The 18839-nt window shown below is 31.4% G+C and overlaps 1 protein-coding gene across 1 annotated transcript; it reads right to left on the bottom strand.

Annotated features, from left to right (window-relative positions):
- Positions 1-15730: 15730 nt before the first annotated feature.
- Positions 15731-16727, bottom strand: LOC132800704 (uncharacterized). Its single transcript, XM_060814934.1, has 2 exons — positions 16322-16727; positions 15731-16164 (listed from the first exon to the last, which is right to left on the bottom strand). The coding sequence occupies exons 1-2, from the start codon at positions 16725-16727 to the stop codon at positions 15731-15733; spliced, it is 840 nt and encodes a 279-aa protein (XP_060670917.1).
- Positions 16728-18839: the final 2112 nt, after the last annotated feature.

Raw genomic sequence — 18839 nt, 5'->3', positions numbered from 1 at the left:
TTATAACCTGCTCTGTTCCCCAATTAAATGATGGTTAAATTTGCATGGCGCAAGAAAAGCAAGGGGAAGGCTCATTATGATTTTTGATCACATATTAAAATTATGATTTTTATATTTCGGTGAGAATTACACTCATTTTATTGATACCGCTGGTTAATTTGACAATATGGTATTGGATATGTATAATATGTATGGTACCAACATAAGGTAGAAATTGTTCTAATGTAAAGGTCCACTTCAATTGCTGATATAGAGCTAAAAATCTAAATGGTGAAATAGCAACACTTAGTAGTTGTCATACTAGTAGTAGATACCCAATACAATATGATAATTATGTTATATATATATATATATATATATATGTATTTGTATTCCATATAATCATCATAGGGCATATGAATCAGGGCAAACGGTCCATCTTTCATGTTGACTTTGGGAATGATATAGTAATTGATTATGTCATAGTGGATTAGATTAGATATCCTGTTCACACATGTTAAATTGATAACATCAATGTTGATTTACTTAAAGTGAAAGGTGTTGTTTACTAGAAGGATCGGAACCTCCATGTCTTTGTCTGGCATCACGTCTTTTATTTAGGGATTAATTTATTTTGTGGTGATTAATTAATAATTAGCCCTCATGTCACTTTTTAAATTATAAGTTGGCATTATTAAATTAACGTCATTTTGTTGGCAGTGTGAAGAGTATTACCCTTTTTTGAATATTCCTGTCCTTGATATTCAAGATGGGTTTGAAGGCAACAAATTCTACCCCCTTTGGATGATGAAGAGACACCAATGTAGCTAACCCAATTGGTATGGATACACTAATTAAAAGGGAAAGCAAAGACAATTCGTACAAGAAAATTCTCTAATAAGAAGTTACATTTAAATATTTTTTCCCGAAAAGATTTTTTAAACTAAATATTTTAATTTCATTATCGCATATCTCATTATATATTACATTCAATCAGCCGATAAGTCTGAATTTTATGATTATTCACATGATTAATGGCACAATATGGACTGGCCAACGAGAAACAACATGTTATGTGATGCATGCTTATATTCCTAAAAGATTACATCATCATAAAATAATATATATTTATATATACGAAAATATTATTATAGGGAAAATCGTCTATTATTTAATAGAAAACAATCATTTTTAGTAGTTAAATTTCATAGATTTTACAGATTTGATTGTTGTAGATGATTGTCATCTACTATTTGATTTTTAACTTCACCTACAGAATTTTATGTAGAAGGCAATCCTTAATATGACATGCACATTAATTTTTTTTTTATATACGTTTATCCTTAAAAAAAGCAGGCATTGATTGTTTACTATCACCCACAATATAGCCATCCAACACACATATATATATATATATATATAAATGTATATATATACAACTATATTTAAATCAGGTTTCAAATCGAATCTTCAATATCAGCAAATCAGGTTTTTAATATCAACATTAACATGAGAATTTCCTTTTTTTTTAATCATTGGATGACATCAGTAATTGAGATTTTATTTATTAATCACTAAACCCCAAATGGTTTATTTTTTCTAATTAGATTTTAATATGTTATTAAATTCATATTTGATTTTTTTTAATTTTAAATTTTAACCTTTAATATAATTTAATAGCTATTTAATGAGTATCTAATATTAGGTTATGTTGATATGAACTTAACTCTATATATATATATATATATATTACAACAATTACATGTATGCATGCATAGGCACATATTGTCTCATAGTTGACATCTTTTATATTGTTTCCTGTTTTTCCTTTTCTTATTTATTTAATTAACTAATTAATTCATATTTTATCCCGTCCAAGTGATAGTGGGTGAAATTTCCTTGAAAACGTCTACTCTTTCAAGTTTCAACCAATGGCTTTTTAAATATTTGCTTAATTCAAAAGATTGATTTGACTTTGTGTAAAATGCTGCCTAACCCGCTAAGTTTATAAGATCCGCCAAGTCTTATTCATGTATGTATAACTGTTAAACTACCTGATTCTCCCATATTATGTAAACACAATTATCTCGAGTCGTGGCAAGTCTACTAACAAACCTACACTTTTCCAAGCACAATTCTCCACCCCCATATCAAAACCAATCAAATTGGATATATGCCGATGATCTAATTAGAATTAGTTAGTTTCTATGACTATAATAGTTTTCTTTTAAAGGTACAAACACATCCAAACAATCAACTTTTTATAAGATTTGAAAATTTTGAAACATTATCCAAATCACGCTATCTCTTTTATAAACATTAACCCAATTAAGTTATCTATCTCTTTTACATGTATTATACACATATCACAATCAAACAAATTAATTAATTATGTCAAAAAAAGAAACAAATTAATATAATGAATATAGAATCCTTTCGGAAATTTCAGTTAACTAACAATATAAATATACGTTACCTAGAAAATATATATATATATATATATACAGATATATTATGCGTATGTGTTATATATAAATACCCCCAGAAACATATAATAGAAAGGACAGAGTTCACACACAATGATGGATATACATACCATCAAAAAAAATAAAAAAAAAAATGATGGATATGTAGTAAATAGGAGTTGATAATATTAACAAAATGGCATATTGCTTAAGCTGACCACAGTCAAAACAATGAGGCACGTGCAACTTGACCCCATCAGATTCAACTGCAAATAGTTTTATTTTATTTCTTTTCAAGTCCAAAATTATGTTGAACACGAGATTTTTTGTGGTTTTATCATTCGTAGTAGGTGTGGAAAAAGAGTATTGGATGTCAGTTCCAGAATCCAAATTCGCTAAGCCATGTTGGTAATAAATAATTCTTTTCAGAAGCTTTTCTTATAAGCAAATTCCCTTTAGACTTTTAAGATTGTGGAAATGGAAGAAAACCCATCATAAGAATTTAACCAATGATTTATCAGAACCAAATAAAACCCATATAACCTATCAAATTTCGGGGGAAGGAAGAAAACAACCTATAATTAGATTTCAAGCATATACCTCTACCAATGACTAAACCTTTAAATCACTATCAAATACCCATTTCATTTTTGGACCTGCAGGGTATTGCAATCTCTTTTTCCTAAAATTCATTAAGCTAAATGTTAATAAAAATAAAATAAAAAGTAATATTAAAAAACTAGGGTATTAGCCAACACCATTTGTTGCGGCTAAAAGTGTTATATTTTGTGCCTAAATATTTTTAACCATAATAAGTGTTGTTATTAAGTTGTGGTCAATAATCCTTTTAACCATAACCATTATGTAATTGCTATGTATGGCTAAAACAATTGTTGTGGCCAAAAATAGTTTAAACTATAATAGTTGATCATAGCTAAAAGTTTGTGGCAAAAGTTAAATGTTTTTGTGTTTTGCTATGTCTATTACAAATGATCCTATATATATAAATTTTGAAATTAACAAAGAGATAGAAGGCAAAAGATAATTTTTTTTGGGAAAATTTTCATTTAAATCTTTTTTATTTTGCCTTAATTATACTGAAATTCTGCAGTTTTAAAAAATCATCGCTAGCTCTCTTTAATTTTCTATATAATTTATTTTCTTTTTACACAATTTATTTGTTGTAACAAATTTAAATTTTTATATTGATTATTTTGATTTCTATTCTCTTTATAAAAAAAATTCAAAGCTTTACTATTCAGTTCAATTTTTTAAATATCATTCTATATGGAAAAAATAATAATAATTTTTTTAGATTTTTACAATTTGTAAAAGAAGTTTTTTAATTTTAATTATTTTTGAAAAAAACCTTTCAAATTTTTTTTTATTTACAATAAATTGAATATAATTTCTTAAAATATTAAATAATTAATAATGTTAAAAAGTATTTTTTCTTTGAAAATTATTTTTTTGGCTTTTTTAATGCTTAATGCATGCAAGGTTCCATAACAATGTTTAAATTGCACTTTATTCCGTCCTTTTTAATGGAATCAATCATGAATAGAACATAGGCTAAGAACTAATAGAGCAAAAGAAACTAACTTTCCAGAACCCAAAAAAAAAAGAAAAAAAAAAGCCAAATATATATATATATATATATAAATATTAGGGCTAACTGTGCAAAACGCTATCAATAATCAACTGTATAAATAACTCTGTACACAATATACACGCACAATACATTTAGCTTTTATTGCCGTCAGTTTCTTTTTCATTATGCCGTTTGCCCTTTCTATGGTTTTCTATTGCCTCTCACATTTTAATCCAACTGTTAAATCATCTAGAAATTTATTTTTTTTTAAAAAAAATTGTAAAAAAAAAAAATCATTTTGAAAATTTCAATGCCCATCCCATGGAATGGTTCCCAGTAGCAGCCATATACAGAATGGTTGCACCTTTCTCACCAAGTTCTAGAAACCCATAAATAGAGAAGGGAAAAAACAGAAAGCAAGTGGAAAAAAACCACACCATAGAGATCCATTGTTATGCTACCAAATGCCCCTTTCAGTTTTTTACTTTGAGTATCAAAAAGTAAAAATAAAAGAGAAAAAGAAAATCATGGATGTGTTATATAAAGGAAGAACGAAAAAGACTTGCAAATCCACTTTAGAAAAAAGCTTGCAAATTTAGCGGTGAAAAATCAATGCGTATAAGGACTTTTAGTAAAAATTATGCAATGGGCAAACGGAAGAGAAAGCAGGGCAGTGAGGAAATTATTTTATGCAAAATTTTTTTAAATGAGGTGTCAATATTTCATTGCAGTCGACAGGGAAGGGACGATAGAAGGGGACAGATGATCTGTGTCTCGTACATTATACCTACTTAGATACGTACACATACGAAAAACAGGGTTCACACGCAAATAGGCATAAATGAATAAATAATGGGAGTTGATGTAATTAACAATGACAGATTGCTTAAAAAGCTGACTAAGCTTAGAAGAAAATTTAAAATAATGAAAAAAAAAAAAATGGCATGTCCCATTTGACCTTATCAGATTCATCTGCAAATAGTCAAAAGCACAAATTGAGTTGAAAATAAACTATTTGGTTTTATGTGTCTTTCTTGGTTTTTATTTTACTTTATTATTATTATTATTATTCTTTTTTTTTTTTTTTGGGGGGTGAATTTGACTTTTATTCCTTTGTATGTTGGCAAGGACGTTGGATATAAGTTCCAGAATCCAAATTGGCCAAGCCGTGTTGGTGAATATATAGGATGATCTCCTTTTTAGAACTTTTTTATTTATTAAAAGCAATTGAAAACAAAAAACATAAAGAAAATAAAGAAAGAAATCACTTTAGACCTGTTAAGAGTGGAACTAATGGAAGAAAGCACCGGTTGTTAGAACCAAATATAGCCCCTTATAACATATAAACCTCAATTGGAGCCGGGTTTTGCTGTCCCTTTGTCAGAAATTCATTATTAATAATGTGTAAACCGTGTTATTAGAGCAGCAATTGTTTCAAATTAAGGATTCGATCCCCTGTATAGTAACGCAAAGACCCTTGCTTTGTGGATTATTTAATTCAGATGAAAACACCATCCAAGAGCTTCCTTTTTGTCTGTTCTTTTGCTGCTGCTCATGTTTTCAAGCATGAGAATTAGATATTATCCAATATTTTCCGTATCTTCTCATTATTAACAAATTAATAAGTTAAAAAGGAAATGAAGCAAAATGGGCCCATGGAAAATAATTGTCCAGCATCAGTTTTAGCTCTGGGCTAGAGGCCCAGTCAGTCATCTTGCAAAAGTCATCCCCAGCATGACAATCCCAATTTGATATCATATGTACTTTTAACAACAGGCCCACGGTTTTGTCATGAACCAAACGTAAAAGTTTGAGCTTTGCATGTATCAGAGATTTAATCTCTTCCAAAAAACCCATAGGTGTCTTTTTTCTTTTCTTTTCTTTTTTTTTTTTTAATCTAAAAAACCTTAGCAATGGATATAAAAAAGTAGTGGCCTCTCAACACAAATTGAGCCCATGTCACCCTCTGAAGAAGGTTGGAATAATATGATTTACTCAGGTGATTTCCATTGATCACTATGAAAGTATTTATACAAGGATGTAAAACAGTGATAAGACTCATAATTATGTGATAAGAAGCTGATAAGAATTATCTCTAAGATAAACATGTAGTTGTTACATATATACAAGAATAACTAAATGCAGTTGCTGTTGATTGCTGTTGATTATTATCCCCTCTTAAGCGAAACTGTATAGGTGTGAGATTGAGCTTGGACCGGAGATAGAGGAATTGAGCAGTAGGAAGCACTTTAGTTAAGATGTCAGCTAGTTGCTAGGAACATAACGAACAAATAGTTGCTGCTGGACAACACAATCTTGCACAAAATGAATGTCAATCTCTATGTGTTTAGTCCTTTGATGCTGAACTAGATTGGAAGCTAGATAACCGGCACCAATGTTGTCACACCATAAAACAGGGATGCCTTGTATCTGAACATTCAAATATTGTAACAAATACTGCAACCATGGAAGCTCAGCTACACCATTAGCAAGTGATCGATACTCGGATTCGATGCTTGACCATACCACAACATTTTGTTTTTTTAAAGACCAAGAAACAAGATTTTTGCCAAGGAAAATGCAGTAGCTACCTATGGAGCGACGGTCATCTACATCAGAAGCCCAATCAGCATCTGTAAACCCATATAACGTGGGCTGAGAAGAGACATACAGTTGTAATCCCAAAGATTTAGTCCCTTGCAAGTATCGAAGCACCTTTTACAAGCTGCCCAATGGACATCAGTGGGTTGTTGCATGAATTGGCTGAGTTTATTTATAATGAAACTAATCTCAGGTCTTGTGATAGTTAGATATTGAAGCATTCCAATAGTGCTACGATAGAGATGGACATTTTTGAAAAGACCACTGACAAACTTGCTTAACTGAGTACCAACACTTGCTGGAGTTGGACTGGAGTTGCAGGAAGACATGTCAACTTGGTGAAGAAGATCTTCAATGTACTTTGTTTGTGATAAGTCATTCCGAACAACTTAAATACCCAAAAAATAAGACAAAGGTCCAAGATCCTTTAAGGAAAATGATTTATCAAGATGAGATATGAACCAGTGAATAAGTGAGGATGATGAACTAGTTACTAGTATGTCATCAACATAAATAAGGACCCATAAAGTGCCAGCCTTTGTGTGAAGAATGAACAACGAAGTATCCATCTTGGAGTTTCGAAAACCCCATTTAAGAAGTGAGGATTTCAATATTTCAAACCAAGCACATGGTGCTTGTTTCAATCCGTAAAGAGATTTATGAAGCTTGCATACGTAATCTGGATGTTCCTTGTCTTGGAATCCATTAGGCTGCTTCATGTATACATCCTCTAAGAGTACACCATTTAGAAAGGCATTGTTTATATCTATCTGCCTTATAGACCAACCACAAGCAAGGGCAAGAGAAAGAACCACTCGAATGGTTGTTAGTTTAACCAACGGGCTGAATGTTTCTTTGAAATCAACACCTGCATTTTGATCCAATCCCTTGGCTACAAGATATGCTTTGTACCGCTAAATAGAGCCATTAGGACCTCTCTTGATTCGGAAAACCCATTTGTTACCAAGAATATTCATGGTTGTTGTTGCTGGCACTAAAGTCCAAGTGTTATTTTTGGACAAAGCATGCATTTCTTCTTCCATGGCATGGGTCTAGTGAGGAGATCGGAGAGCTTGAGAAGTTGTAGTTGGTTCCTGTTGATGATCAAGAGCACAAGCAAAAGCTTTTTTTTTTTTTTTTAAATTCCTGTTTTGAAACGAGTGACCATAGATGCTGAGGAATCGAGTTGGAAGACAGTGCGGCAGTTGAAAGTGCTGTGGTAGGTATTGTGGTCAACATGGGAGTAGGATGAGATGGTGAATGAGAAGGGAGGTTGGGACGTGGGATGCGAGAAGATGGAGCAGTGGACCTGGTCAGATTTTGGGAAGGTAAACAAGAGGTAGAAGGTGAAGAGAATAGTGATGAGACCCGTGACAGAGCATTATTGGATTTCTCAGATAATAAAGTAGTGGAAAGACTTACCTTTTGGTGTGAAGAGAGATCTAGTGAAAAGGGTGTCGTGCAAGGAAGTATAAAGGATGACTTGTCTCTTGAGTTGTTGGCCTGCAAGGAAACACTAAGAGGAGAAACAGACTGATTAGATGTAGACATGGTGTGGGGCCGGTTTTCTACCTGATCAGAAGGAAATTTTTTTTCATTAAAAATAACATTTGGTGTGGTGTAAATTTTCTGTGTAGTTAAACTCATACAATTGTATCCTTTATGGGATGAGCTATACCCGATAAAAACACATTGTTCTGAATGGTAGGAGAATTTATTTATCTGATATGGTCTTCCGAAAGGAAAACACTAACACCCAAAAACTTTTAAAAAATTAAAATCAAAATTTTTTTTTTGAATAATTTATTAAAAGGTGATTGAAAATTTAAAATTTTGGTTGGTAATCTGTTTATTAAAAATGTGGCTGTAGAACAAGCATGCCACCAATGTGAGAATGGCATAGAACTATAAGCAAGTAAAGAAAGGGTTGTTTCTGTGATATGACAATGTTTCCTTTCAATTCTGCCATTTTGATTATGGGTATAAGGACAAGGATGTTGAAAAATAATTCCAAATTTTGTAAAAATGTTTTTTTAAGGGTCTAAATTCACCTCCCCAATCAGAACGAAAAGTTCTTATTTTTGTCTGAAAAATATTTTCAACCATTTTTTTAAATTGTAAAAATAAATTTGTTATGTCAGATTTTAATCGCATGGGGTAAATCCAAGAGAAACGAGAAAAATCATCCATAAACAAGACATAATATCGATAACCTTCCATTGATAAGACAGGAACAGGACCCCACACATCATAATGAATAAGATCAAGAGAAGCTTTACTGATGGAATTAGATAAAGAAGTACGTAAGCAATGCAATTTTCCTAATTGACAGGAAAGACAAAAATCAATATTATTTGAAAAGAAACATTTTGAGATTGGGAAGCAATTTTTTGAAGAATAGATAAAGCAGGATGTCCTATACGATAATGCCAAAGACTATTATCTGATAAAGTTGAAGAATTAAAACTTGAAAATAAATTGGAAAATTCAGCCTTATTTCCTAAATGAGCCAAAGATGCTGATTTGTGAGAACCAAGTCCAGGTAACAAAACTTGATACAATCCATCCTTAAGTATTCCTTGCAAAAGAACCCTCTTCTCGACCTGATCTTTGACAAAAACAAAATGAGAATTAAATTCCACCATAACTTTATCATAAGAGGTCAACCTCGCAATATTGATCAATTTCTTTTTAATTTTTGGAACATGTAAAATTTTTTTAAGGAATAAATTATCAGGAACATTAACAAGAGAGGATCCAGTATGTTTGATTTGCAAACCTTTGCCATTGTCAACTACCAGCTTCTCCATCCTGTCATAGTTCGTAGCACCACTACCCATCAACCAGTCACCATGTGCTGTAAGATCACTGGAGGAATAATATGCAGTATTGTTGTTATTGTTATAAGAAATAGGAATAAAATCTTTGTCAAACCGATGCCAACATTTTAGCAACAACATGGCCACCTCGACCACATAGTTGACAGAAACACGTCCACGGCCACCTATGTAACCGCGTCCTCTTCCACGGCCTCCACGGGTTCCACATCCACCACCACGATTTATGGTATTTTCAATCCATCTGTTTTTGTTGTCTTTCTTTGATCGATCAGCAACATGTGGTACATGCATAAATTCAGGTCCATTCTGTTGAGAAATTCGAATTTCTTGGCTAAGCAACATTGCTTGCACATCTTCAAGTTGAATAGGATCACAATTAAAATTGACATTTGCAATCACAACATCATATTCTATCGGTAGACCTTGGAAAACATACATTATGCAATTTCTTTCATTTTTGATAAATAAGCAGTCATGGTAAGTGATCCCTTCTTGGTTGACTGAAGCTATAACTTGAGCTGCATTAACTTTGCTCTTGACTGATTTCCGAAGAGCTTTTCCAACGAGCTCCAAAGTTGTAAGCAAGTTTTTGGTTTAGTAATTTGAGTATGCACTTCTTTGGAAATTGATGAGAGCATCCAGCCTAGTAGAGCAAAGTCCAATTGTCTCCACAGCAGATAATCAGGATTAATTGTTGATTGATTGCTGCTGCCTTCCTTTGTTATTATCTCCACAAGTGGCTCAATAAAGACACCATTGATAAAACCTTCAAGGTTGCTTCCAATAATGGCAAGCAAGATCTATGTTCTCCATAGAATATAATTATCAATTTGTAGTTGAAAAGGAAAATTATAATTTGGTAATGTCACTTCACTCAGTGAAGGAAGTTTTTGAAAAGAAACAATAATCTGAGACATTGCTGAAATGATGGCTGGAATTTTGGAAGGCTTTGATACCATGAAGACGGTTGGAATAATACGATTTACTCAGGTGATTTCCATTGATCACTATGAAGGTATTTATACAAAGATATAAAACAGTGATAAGACTCCTAACTATGTGATAAGAAGCTGATAAGAATTATCTCTAAGATAAACATGTAGTTGTTACAAATATATAAGAATAACTAACTAACTGCAGTTGCTGTTGATTGCTGTTGATTATCACCCTAGCAATCACAATATTAGATATGATGATTTGCACCACCTACAAAGAAATAGAAGTAACCACTGTCTCATTCTTTTTGTCCCCTGTATAATCATCACAAAACAAACTTGTTATTTTTGTCCCCCGTATATTCATCACAAAACAAACTCATTATCTTAGATTTTGAAGCTGGTATGTAATGTATAACAATGATAGAGAAATGTTACTCTTAGCGAATCTCAAATAAGTGCGTTGTGCAAGGAAAGTAGTGAAAGGATTAGGCAACTCACTCTACAACCAAGACAAGTTAAAAATAATATAATAAAAAATAAATAATTAGAAAAACCAAAATTAAGTGAGGAATAGGAGCCTATAGGGTTTTACGTACAAAGCCACCAAATGGCCAAAAAAAAAATGTAAAATGAAGCAACAAAACTATTTGTCCTCTTTTTTTTTTTCATTTTGTATGTTATATCTCTGGCTGAGGCAAAATGTACTTTGAACAAATGAAGAAAAAAGTAGTAGTGCAAACTACTGGATGAAACTGGAGAAAATAGAAGAGTCACACTTGCACAATATGCTAATTATATAGAATCGAAATAGAGAAATACACGAGAAATGTGAGCAACCTTTGGTCAGTTTTCCATTCTCTCTTCGGTTGCACTAATTTAACAATGGACATCCATTGATATGCAAAAGAGATAGAGAAGTGCATAGACCTTCTTCTGAAAAACAATGAAGCTGACAGCAGGAATGAATCTCTAGACGTTTAAGGGATGTGAGTAGCTATCATTCTTCTTAGTTCTTTCTCATTGAATTCTGACATTAATACTGAATCCACCAGTTCAACTTCTCTTTTTTCTTTGTAGAGGTTCCAAGTAACCAACAAATTGTACGATCAGTAAAAGTTATTATCTATAAAAACCTGTTTATGAAGAGAGAACATCTCCTTAGCTAAGATATTATAAATATAACAATGGTTCACCACCCAAAAGTTTTCTTGAGCTCTTTGGAAAAGTTAGCAATTCTATATAGAATTAAGCCATAAATAAAAGAGGTTTTGTGTCCAATTCAAGCCAAAAATATAGTCGAATCTATGTGTTAGGTGGTATGGATTCATTTCATTCATTTTGCAAATCAAAATGAAGCCATTTCCATTATTGATGCCTCTTATGATGATAAGAGGAAACTGTGTCTATAGGAGCTTCATTTTCAGCAAAAGAAAACTTTTAACTATGAATCAGTACCCATATACAGCTAGAGTCTCACAGAATACCAATATTAAGAACGTTTCAAAGTTCACATATAAACTGTTAAGGATTTGCAGTTCAAAAAATTATAGTTTCATACCCATCCAAGAAGATATGCCTTTTCTTCATCCAAGTTTGAATCAGAATTTGCCCTGCCACTAACGATCTCTAAAGCCACAACACCAAAGGCTAACACATCAGTTTTATCTGTAAGGTGTCGGCCCATAGCATATTCCGGTGCAAGATATCCACTACATCAGTAACGGTTGCATTTTCAGATTATTACAAATACATTAAAGGAGAGAACCAAAAATAAAAGAAATAAAAATGGATGTAAAGCTGAAAATTAAAGGTGATTACTTGTTCTGCAAGAGCATACATTGTTTCAGCAACTTGGGTGCTTATGTGGGTCTATTCATTATCATTAAGCCTGGCCAAACCAAAATCTCATATTTGGGGATGAGATCAGAGTCAAGCAGAATGTTACTGGCCTTTACGTCTGTGTACAATTTGAAGTCGTGACTCCTCATGAAGATAAACTAGGCCTCTTGCTATGCCCAAGCAAATGGCATAACATGAGGACCAATTGCGAATCAAGCTTTTTATTTTCCGTTCATGCGAGCAATAACTTGTACTGTTAATTTTGTTATGCATTTACTTATTTGCTTTAATAAGCAGGAAAAAATTGTTTATGCACATACCAAATAATGCTTGATCAAGACTCTTGTTTTCCACTTACCCATAAACAAGGAGTCCTTTATTTCCCTTGAGGCAGCATCCATACAATTTCACCAGATTAATGGTGCTGCACAGTAGAGATTGTAGTAGAACTATAAGGATAACAAGCATCCTGCAGGGCAGCAAGAGCAGCCGGGAGCCCGACAAGTGCTTGGTAGGCTAACAGCCCCAGTGAACTAGGCGGGGCACTCGACAAAAGGGGAGCACACTGAGCAAGTATGAGAAATTGCCACCGCTCCACTTTATTAAAAGCAAGGACCACTACAAGTTTTTCAAATCCCAGACAGATATTAGTTATAAGATATCCCTGATTGGATAAAGCAAAGCAAGAGGAAAAGCATGAAACCATGTAAGCGCTATGGACAGCTAGGCTTGCACAAGAGACAGGAAAGAGGCTGACTAGGACCGATGAGAGGGAATTGGCTTGCTACAGTTTGACTGACTTGCTTTCCTGCCTGATTGGCTTTCTTTCTTGGAATTACTTCTCATGGGACGCCTTCTTCCTATGGGGATTCCTCGGAACAGAAAGTTCCGACATAGTTTCCAAATTTTGCTGATTAGCAAATGGCGAAGGAATCTCACCAATGACTCCAGGACTGTGATTGTAACTGCTAAATATATGCATGGTTCAAAATATTGAGAGTTCAAAATACGGAAATTTCCATGGCAATATCGGAAAATATCGAATATTGATAAAAAAATTATAAAAAACGATGGAAATTTGTTTTAAAAGATGGAAATTTTTATTGAAACTTTAGAATTAGCTTATTTAATCCATCAATTATCAAATTAATTATAAAACTTACTAAAATATTAAATGGATGTTATGTTCTTGTTAGTGAATTGATTTATAATAAGCAATGAAACATTAATAACCATAGATGAATTATTATTAATAAAAATATATCAAAAAATACATACATGATAAAATTATTTATTAATTAAAATATATAAAACGATTATTACAATTACATTGTAATTCATAAATGTCATCTTAATACCACATAGAACTTCTGGGTGGTTAAAATCATTGGTTTCTTGCTCATTTTGATTTTGAGATGTGAAATGTGAGAAGTAGTTATGAAAAGATGTATCTCCATGATAGTTTTGCGTATAATTATTAATATGCCAACCATATGGATCTTGCATTATTGGTTGACTATGTGCATAACTACTACTTTCTGATGGTTAAGTTTGAGATGGTACTTATGAGTTGCTACTTGATGACATTCCATAATTATTCATTGAATAAGGGTTATGAAAATGACTTCTAACCCTCATAGATCCAAAATTCATAAAAATTGAATCTTCTTCTTGTTGTGACATCTCCATCATAGATTTCTCTTTATGTGTATAGTCTTTTCCAACAGCACCGAATCCTTGACCTGCATCTCTACTCCTATGATCTTCATCTTGTGTTGCATGTGTGTAATATTATTCACCAGTAAATGGGCTTAATCCAATTTCTTGACTTGGTGATTCCCTTTGGCCCCTACCTCTTCTACCTTCTAATTTAGATAATTTATTGAAGTTATCTTCATCACCATTGGAGCTAGAGCGACTACTAATAGTCTCAAATTGTGAATGTGTACCACCTGATGGAGGTGAAGCACTAGTAGTTCTAGTTGGCTCTCTCATAAGCCTTTGAAATGAATCACCATTACTAGAATTTACTTCTTTAGTAATAACTTTTTGAAGACTTATCCCTTCTTTTTCAGCTTGTTGAACAATCTTTGGATCAGGATTCCCCTCATGATCATCTAAATGAATATCTCTAATCCATTTGTATATTTGGTTGTCCTCTTCATCATCATCTTCCATTATAGTTTCAAATATTATTGTTGGATCCAAATCTTGATGATTTTCTTCTTCAGCTTCCATATCCCTCAACTTGAGTTTCATATTATAATAAAAATAGACTAGTTTTTCAATTCTACTATATGCTAGTCTATTTCTTTGTTTTGTATGTATTAGTGCAAAAGTGTTCCAATTTCTTTCACAGGCAGAGGATGATGCTGTTTGTGACAAAACTTTCAATGTCAATTTTCTTACTATAGGTGCACTATCACCATACATGACCCACTATTCAACTGTTACAAAATAATTATTATATGATTACATATTTGTACTATTACATCAATTGGTATTCACATACTACAATATTTAAACTTACCAGGAGACATCTATTTTCTAGAAGCAATTGTTGTTGGTCTTCCAAATCCTTTCCTTGTATCCTTGAAGTATGTAAGCTGTAAAATAAAATAAAGTTATAAACCCTTAAAATATATTATGTTAATAAATTATCATCATTATACCTCCTTTCCAAACTAGCTAATTGCGGCTGATTTAGGATCCAATGTAGCATAGACATCGTGTACAGCCTTTATAAGATGAGAATCTTCTCCAACTCCAAGTCTATAGTGATATTGAGGATTTAAATAATAAGCTATATAAAAGGGAATATATATATATATTAGTTTAATTAGAGATAAATAATAAAAGATATAAAGTATTTTACATTAACAAAAAAAATAAAAGTCTAACATATTTTATATAAATTGACTATGAGCTCATACCTGCTGCATGTAATGGATGCTTTAAGATTTTATTCCACCTATTATTGATAATCTTTAATATCTACTTTGCACCATGCATTTTGTCAAGTTTCTCTTTAACAATTCACATCAACTTATACACTGCTCCCATTGTTGGATAAACCTCGGTGTCAACAATACGTAAAAACTTATATAAAGGCTTAAATAATTGACACACCTTATGTGCTTGATCCCAAAAAGTATGATTAAGTACTATATTTTCCACTGTTTGGCCTTCTTTTGAAGCACTATAATTATGATTAGTCAAATCAGTAGATGTGAATAGTTGCTTAAGTCCTGCTTTATTTTTAACCAAGCTATCAAGTGCAAGATAGTTTGTGGCAAATCGTGTAAATCCCGGATGAATGATGTGACCTTTGCAAGTTTCACGCATCTTTGCTAGCAACCAATTATGATTGTAGATGTAAGTTGTGATTGCTCTAGCCTGCTTGATCACAATAGCCACATTCTCATTCTTCCCAATATCTTCAAACATGAGATTAATGCAATGTGTTGCACATGGAGTCTAGTACAAATTGTAATCTCCTATCACTTTCTTCCCAGCTTTAACAAATGCAGAGCCATTATCTGTTACAATTTGTACCACATTTTTCTTCCCAACTTCCAAAATTATTTTCTTCAATTGCTCATATATGTATTTATGATCCTTTATGAGATTTGAAGCATCAATAGATTTTAGAAAAACTGTGTTTCCTTTTGAGTAAACCATGAAATTAATAATAGACATCCTGGTGGGATCCGTCCATCCATCACACATGATTGTATAACCATAGGTTTCCCACTTCTCTTTCATTTTGTTTACATGGTCTTTTATCTCCTCATACTCCATATCCAAATATTTTGTGCTGATCTCATAAGGGGTTGGAGGTTCTATACCTGGCCCTGCTTGTTGGCATCCTGCTACCAAATTCTTGAAATGATGGGATGATGCTTTATTTACTGGTAAATTTTCATAAATAAAAAATTTACTTATTATTCTTCCCATACCTTCTTTTATTTTTCCTCCAAAAAAAATTTTTTTTTATATTTTTTTGCTTTGCTTGAGAGGACTTGTATAAGCTTGCTGCAACAAATCTTGATCGTGGATCTTTAAGACTCTGTGTTCGTTGTACTGCAGGTTTAGCACGATTGCTAGTTTCGCCTCCTTCAGCTTGATATCGAACTTTGTGGAGATGACTTCTTTCCCACTTTGATTGTTTAGAAACAAGAATTGGCTCTCGATAATCATTTTTCTCATATGGATCCATCCCAGGTGGATATGCTATGTCATCATCATCCTCATCATCCACATCATATGTTTCAACATGCAGTTGTACTCGTAAATCTGCATAAATCTCTTCCATTCTATTTGCTTTTTTGATCTTACGTTGTTGTTTTCCTTTTAACATATCTATTATGAATTTTTTAACTTCAGGAGGCACTTGACCACAAGGTTGTACATTGTGTGAAGGATCAATACCACTAAGGTGGTATTTTAATCGTGTTACTCCACCACTCTTCATCACGCGATTACAATATTTGCATATTGTTCCACTTTTATTACCTTCAATTGGAAAACCATGTTCTCATGCAGGATCATGTTTGCTTCCTCCACTAGCCATTATCCTATACTAATAATAATAAAAGTAACAGTAATAGTAACAATAACAATTTTAATATTTGTCTATGAATATATATATATATATATGTTTGAATTTTTGATCGGAATTGGATAGAGATATTTGATTAAAATATTTTCTTATAACTATAAAAAATAATTTAGTATAACAAAAAAATCAAGATCTTTGAAATTAAATAATTCATTTTTAATGAATGTACTTGGTACGAAAATGATTCCTTACAGATCTCCAATGCCTTGAGTATAGATGTTTACAATTGAAAAATGGACAAAACACTACATAAAGAAATAACCAATATTTTCAAAGCAAAAAAAGAAATAACCAATATATTTAGGCAAATTTAATATACTTTAACAATGTATATTCTAGGCGACATATATATATGTATAAGATTTATTTTCTAATCAAGTTTTTATTTATTGTTTATAAGTTTTAACATATTTTATTATGAAGTTTTGCTTACGTAGAAGACAACATGAAAAAATTAAATGACAAAGTGGGTTTTTTAAGTTATGCTTTTTATCCAATAAGAAAAAACAATTATATTTTCAATCACACATCATACATTAAGTTTAAGGTATGTATTAAATTTGGGTTTGTAAATCTAATCATTTATGATTACTACATATAAAATATATATATATATATATATATATATCTATATATATATACGTGTTACATTTTCACCATATATATATATAGAGATAGATACATATGTTAATATATAATTAATTAGCTTACAATTAATAATTCAAAAAACAATAATACGAGTGAATTAAAGAATTTAGATGTTAAAGTATAAAAGTAAATATAAACCTCTTTTTTTTTAAGATAAAAAAACTAACCTGTAAAAATGATATCCAAAGAAGTTGTATGAAAGAACTTGAAATTTCATGAGAACCGAAAATATGTATAAGAAAAAATGTTAAGAACAAAGCATCAAACTTGCTCTTTAAATAAAATAATAATGTGAATTTTTTTTTCCATGAAATATTTTATAATCAAAAGCACACTCATGACTCATGAAGAATATGTATTGGCTCTGGTAAAATATAAAAGACACGTGAAATTATGCAAAGACAAGAGAGTGGACAACCAAGTGCAGTATATAGAGACAAAAAAGTACCCAAATAATGGTCAAACACACATTTATGAAGAATATTTTTTAATTTCAAAACTACATAATGATGTATTAATATAAAAGATATGTGAAATTATGCAAAGACAAGAGAGTGAACAAGTAAGTGTAATATATAGAGACAAGAAAGTGTCCAAGCAATGGTCAAACACACATTTATGAAGAATATTTTTTTAATTTCAAAACTATATAATGATGTACTAATATAAAAGACACGTGAAATTATGCAAAAACAAGAAAGTGGATGAGCAAGTGTAATATATAGAGACAAGAAAGTGCCAAGCAATAGTCAAACACACATTTATGAAGAATATTTTTTAATTTCAAAACTCTATAATAATGTACTAAGATTCTCTAGCATAAAAATATTTTTTCTCTAGCATAAAAATATTTTTTCAAAACTATATAATAATGTACTAAGATTCTCTAACAAAAAAAATAATTTTTTAATTTTAAAACTATATAATACTATTGTAAGATACCCCATGGTATAAGAAATTCATGGAAAGTATTTGGTTAATTGATATAATTAAATGATATATTGTCTTCTTCTTAAAAGAAAATGAAAAATAAAATTTATGAATTGTCTTCTTCAATAATATTTATGAATTTTTTTAAAAAAAATTCATAAATATTTTTGAAATTTCCATGGAAATTTTATGGAAATTTTGAAAATTTCCATGAAAATTATAGATTTTTTAACCAAATCATTAAGGAGTTTATGTAAATATTTTATGGAAATTTTCATGAAAATTTTCATGAAATTTCGGAAATTTCCATAGATATTATGGAAGTTTTATCTATTTTTATATCGAACCTAAATTTTATATCGACCCCTTGAAAAAATGGAAATATCG

The sequence above is a fragment of the Ziziphus jujuba genome, chromosome 2 (assembly GCF_031755915.1).
Source record: "Ziziphus jujuba cultivar Dongzao chromosome 2, ASM3175591v1".
In the NCBI taxonomy this organism is placed as follows: domain Eukaryota; kingdom Viridiplantae; phylum Streptophyta; class Magnoliopsida; order Rosales; family Rhamnaceae; genus Ziziphus; species Ziziphus jujuba.
The sequence above is the reverse complement of the archived record's forward strand: the minus strand, read 5'-3'. Positions and strand labels throughout refer to the sequence as shown.

Coding starts and splice junctions, on each gene's coding strand:
- LOC132800704 (XM_060814934.1), bottom strand. CDS start 16,727: ATGAAGAGTGGTGGAGTAACACGATTAAAATACCACCTTAGTGGTATT. Junction 16,165..16,321: donor TGCAGTACAACGAACACAGA/GTCTTAAAGATC, acceptor AAAATTTACCAG/TAAATAAAGCATCATCCCAT.